At 57.3% G+C, this 5,203-nt stretch overlaps 1 protein-coding gene across 1 annotated transcript; it reads right to left on the bottom strand.

The window, feature by feature from the left end:
• Positions 1-1,532: 1,532 nt before the first annotated feature.
• Positions 1,533-4,430, bottom strand: pax4 (paired box 4). The gene is made up of 11 exons (XM_086146096.1): positions 4,404-4,430; positions 4,083-4,321; positions 3,853-3,983; positions 3,566-3,781; positions 3,390-3,480; positions 3,175-3,309; positions 3,010-3,092; positions 2,809-2,860; positions 2,637-2,698; positions 2,418-2,508; positions 1,533-1,801 (listed from the first exon to the last, which is right to left on the bottom strand). Exons 2-11 carry the CDS (start codon positions 4,237-4,239, stop codon positions 1,638-1,640), a joined length of 1,182 nt encoding a protein of 393 aa, XP_086002222.1. The 5' UTR covers positions 4,240-4,321; positions 4,404-4,430; the 3' UTR covers positions 1,533-1,637.
• Between the last annotated feature and the right edge of the window lie 773 nt (positions 4,431-5,203).

Here is a 5,203-nt window from a genome sequence, read left to right as displayed (position 1 = left end):
CTGTAGTTTGTTCTTATGATAGACGCTGAGGCACGAGGAACCCGATGCTTGTTTGTTTTTCTTCGGGAACATTTGAGCTTCACTTTAAAGAATCATTTCCTGCCAGATTTCGAGGCCAAAAGGTTGTTTTCTTATGAATATACATGGATGAGTAAGTTATCTGATTGGAGGAGGAGCGCCCCAGGGCAGGCTCGTGGCTCCACTGATGGTCTGGAGGAGAATCCATCACGTTGAGGCGGTGGCGGTTTGTTCACTCGCCTCTTTTTTGTTGACGACGATTGGGAATCCTCTACATTTTTCAGGATTTAAAGTCTTTCTTGTCATGTTGTGCAGTGTGGAAAGGTGTTTCCCTGTGCTGTACACGGTGCATTTTTTATTCCTTCGTTCATTCGCTCGTTATCGCTTCTGCTGATCCTGCGGTCTCTGGCAGGAGAGGGATGTAGCCTATCCCAGCTCTCATTGGGCAGAAAGCGGGGTTCGCCCTGGTTCACCCCCTCATTCACACGTCATAAAGAGACACTTGACTTTCTCTGGACAGTGAACCTCCTGCCTGTTTTTGGAGGAAACCGGAGAACCTGGAGGAACCCCACCCAGACACAAGGGGGGCGGACATGGTTCCCAACCAGGGACCTTCTTGCTGTGAGGCGCCACCCCACCGTGTCCCGCCCGTGTACATTTTCAATAATATTTTACTAACAAATTGGAATACGCCGGCAAGTTCGCGGTGAGAGAAACGCCCGGTCCCGCCTCGCTCAATGAAATGAGGCCAGCGGAAGGTTCCAGGCGATTTACGAGGCCGTAGGAATCCGAAGGGAACCTGCGGCGTGCCATGTGCAGATGTCATTTACCTGGTGTCGAATTCCCAGCAGGTCGCTTTGCCAAAAGGGTGTCTTCCACGGCCTCCCGATCCCACCCTTCCCTCCGGTGACCAATTATGGAGAAACGTCCAGTCTCACCGTCTCTTCAGTGCAGGAACGGCTTCTGAGAACCCGCTGCCTCCGACCGACCGACCGACCGCGGTCATAAAAGCTGATACCACGCAAGCCAGGTATCGGTTCATTTAGACGTCTGAAGCTCCACTTTTTATATATTTTCCCACCAGCTCCTCCTGGAAGAAAACCCCCCTGAAAAATCCCAAAACGATGAAAGAGATAAAATCCATAATATCAAATGACCCGCGACGCCGTGATTTATATCGTGCTCGCGGTGAACGAGTGAACCGAGCGTCCGCCGTCCCGCCGCCCGAGGAGGAAACCCGGCCGTTGGCGTCAAACCTCCACGTCGCTTTGTGATTTACCGCCCGAATCTTGGACCGTCATCAACAACCACCATCTTGATCTCTCTAAAAATAAAGGAAAAGGACGTTGCCATCTCATCTGACGGTTTTATTTCAACGTCGCGGCGACTCTCGGAGTCCCGGAGGGGGCGATCCGATAAGAGGGGGCTCGCCGATGCTCCCGATTCCTCCTCTCAGCCACTTCTGAGAGCCGAAGCCTCATTTGGGAGGGAAGAGCGTCGGGAAACGCTGCTCCTCTGTCGCCCTCTAGTGGCCGGGATGAGCTCCTCGGTGGCTCCGGCGTCCGGCAGGCGGTCCCTTCAGTCCAGGCGTGGATTGGCGGCGGCCCGTCCGTCTGGCGTCAGCTCCACGTCCAGCCGATGCCCCGCTGGTAGAAGCAGGGACCGGCGCCGCCGTCCGCCCCGACGAACGTCGCTCTGTCTCTGCAAGGCCTTCCTGCATCCTCCGCCGCCGGTTGTTCCAGGAAGGATGGCGGCTCCGCCGGGCAGTGTGGTTGTCCCGTACCTGAAGGTCACATCAGAGGTAGAACACCTTACCGGGATTGTTGCTCGTGTAAAATTCCGTCCCATAAAGTTTTTAAGAATATTCACTCGTGATCTGTCACGCTTATCCTGCAGCCTATCCCTGCCGTCGCCCTGAACATTTAGACGCCTGGAGACACGCAACCGTTCACCCTCTCATCCACGCGTCTGTCTGGACGATGAAGAACCTCCAACGAACCCGGTGAGAACATGGAGACGCCGCACGGAAAGCCATGTGGGAATCCAACCGAGGACCTCCGTCGGAAGCCCTAACCGCCGCGCAGCCTTAAAAACATAAACATATCTTGCGTAACAGGATAATTCCCAGTGAGATAAAAAGGCCGTTTTGGAGCTCTAAGGCGTTCAGTCCCTCTGAAGGGAAGGGTTCTGCCAGAGCAGTAAGCTAATTCCTTGAGATGAATTTACGCTGGCGTGAAACCAGCTCCTCCGTCAGCCCCCCGGCGCTGCCCGGAGGAGGGTCCGTCCAAAACTAATAATCAACTTGTCTTTTTTTTTTTTTTTTTGTGGAAATTACACAGATATCCCAGCGCTGTTTCTTTTTCCAGTAAATGCGGATTAAATGGATTCGGCGAAAATACCTCGCCCCGCGTGGAGAGCCGACCCGTCCGTGAAGCCGTGCGTCCGGGAGGACTCCGGGGCGTGGCGGCGCAAGAAGGTCAGCTCCATCATCTGCCGGTCAGTGGGAACACACTCACGGTTAAGAAGGTTCTCCTTCTCGTCCCGGTGAAACGATCTGACGGGGAAGGTCTCGCGTCCGTCGGGCGCTTCTGGGACGTTCTCCTGGTTTCCCCCCCTACCTGCTGAGGCACCAGGCTCCGCGGCAGCTCCACCGGAGCCGGGTCTCCTTGCTTCAGAAGGTCTGTTGCATTTGGAGGAGAGAAGGTTCTTCCTTAATCGTCACAAAGATGAGCTCCTTCTCCTCGGCCGCTCAACATCTCATCTTCTCGTTACACAACAAACACTACTCACGGAAGTTCTTGGCTTCCCTCCGGCTCTTGGCTCGTCTGTTGGAGAACCAGACCTTTGAGAGAAGGAGGACAAACCAGACTGGGATTGGAGCGGCACCTTCATGCATTTGGAACACACACACACACACACACACACACACACACACATGTGTTGTCTCCTCTGTAGCTACAGCGAACGTGCCGTCCTCTCCAGACAGCGTACCTTGATGGTGTCCTCTGGCAGCTGGATCTGGGCGGAGAGCTTCTCTCTGGTGTAGACGTCTGCATACTGGCTCTGGGAGAATTCTGCAAAGCCAAAACAGATCCTGTTGGTTTTCTCACGAGGGGTTTGGGTTCCGGCGAGAAGGTCCGAGCTCTCCAACGCCACCTCTCTCCAGCGCCCCGCTCTGCTCCGGGGTGAAGGTGGTGCGGTTGCGATGCAGGACGCCCCTCCGCCTCTCGTCTCCACGGCGCCCGGCCTCCTGAGGGCCTCCCCGCCGCAGGTCCTCCGGGATCGGCGGACCTGCGGAGGAACGCCAAGGCGACCCGCTTTGGACAGATGTTCTCGTTTTCCATCCCGATCTTCATCTCCGGGTGACTCACCCTGCTCCGTGGCCGCGCCTGCACCGACCTCCATGCACAGCGGGCCGTGATCCACGTGGATCTTCCTCAGAATCCGGTTGATGGATGAAACCTAGAGCAAAGACCACCTTGGAGTTTTTTGGTTTCTTTTTAAAGACAACCCTTTTTTGAGAAGACGGAGATGTGAATCCACTCACGCTGGGGACCTTGGAGGCCCTGCAGCTTCTCCCCGCCGTGAGGCGCTTCCTGATCTCCCACGCAAACATGGCGGGATTCTCGCGTTTGCAGCGGACGATGGTGGAGATGACCCCCGGGGTGAGCAGCCGGGGCCGGCTCCCTCCGGCGGCCACGGGCTGCAGGATCCCCGTGCGCCGGTAGCGGCTCAGGATCTTGCTGACGCAGCCGTTGGACACCTGCAAGACGCACCGGGGGGTTGAGCGAGGAGCCCGGCGGGGGGGGGCGGAGGTGCGGGAGTGTGCGGTACCCGGAGGATCCTGGAGATGTGGCTGGGTCGGACTCCCTGCGAGGCCAGCTCCACCATCCGCCGGCGCTTGCTCTCCGGGAGCGGTCTGCCGTTCACGAACACCCCGCCCAGCTGGTTGACGCTCCCGCCACCTTGCAGGGACACACGGTTACCGTCACCCACCGGGAAAGGTCTCCGTTCCTGAGATGCTTGATGGTGGGAAAGGAAGAAACAAAAAACGCACGACGCACCTCTGCGTGGCTGCTCGGCGCTCCATCCGGACGTCTGCGCCTGCGCGAAGGCTCCCGGCCCGCAGCGGGACGCGTCATGCGCCGGAGTCCACCCTGGAGTCCACCCTGGAGTCCACCCTGGAGCCATTGGAGAACATCCCGCCCCCCCTGGACACATTTATAGGTGGCGGCGGGGGCCCGGGTGGGGGCTGCGGGGAGAGCTTCTGGCTGGGTGGATCTTCTCACCCGGCGCGTCACTGCTGGACAAGGAACCCTGAAGAACATCAGCACAGCTCGTTTGGAGAAGAAGGAGCTCATTGTTTTGAGATGTGTCCTCCACACCTGGATCCATGGTGGGCTCATGAGGTTCTGGCCTCCTCGGCCTCATCAGGGAACGGATCAGAAACTCTCCGCGTCTGGGCGGTGACTCTGGACTGAAGGTGCAAGCACGGATCCGGTTCCAGCCACACACGCACGCACACACACACACACACACACACACACAAACACACACACACACACACACATGCATACATACACCACCATCCCTAAATCTTCTCCTCAGGAGAAACTTTACCTTCATAAATCACAAACAAATGCGATCATCTCCGTCCTTTTGTGCGTGTGTGCGTGTGCGTGTGAGGTGGAGGGGGGGTAGGGGTGGCCGAGGTCACGTGCGTGCAGCATCCTCGCGGCGGCTGAGCGGTCCAGAAGAAAAGGACCGCGGTCTGGTCCCACAGAGCAAACATTGGCGGACGCGCTCCATCCGCGGCGGCCATATGGTGAAGCGCTTCCGATCAATCATAAATCCGCGGCGGCCGGCCTTTATTACATTTTCTTTCAAAACGTGAACAAATACACGCGTGTGTTTGTGTGTGTCAGTGTGTATGTGTGTGTGTGTCAGTGTGTGTGCGCGGCGCAGGGTGCGGAGCCATCGCGGGGACACCCGGTTCCTCCCGCCGCGGCGGGGCCAGATGTCCCCCCCTTCCTCCTCCTCCTCCTCCTTCCCTCCTCCCGGGGTGCAGCCAGGAGATAAAAATGCGTTGTAAACGTGTCGAAAGGAAATATTTGACGAGCAAATATTAGTCCATGTGGAACGGGCGCGTCTCGGTGCGTGTTTAATGACTAATTGAGGATCATTA

This window comes from Fistularia commersonii, chromosome 5 (genome assembly GCF_037954325.1).
Source record: "Fistularia commersonii isolate RoL2024-O1a breed Wild chromosome 5, RoL_Fcom_v1.0, whole genome shotgun sequence".
NCBI lineage: Eukaryota > Metazoa > Chordata > Actinopteri > Syngnathiformes > Fistulariidae > Fistularia > Fistularia commersonii.
The sequence above is the reverse complement of the archived record's forward strand: the minus strand, read 5'-3'. Positions and strand labels throughout refer to the sequence as shown.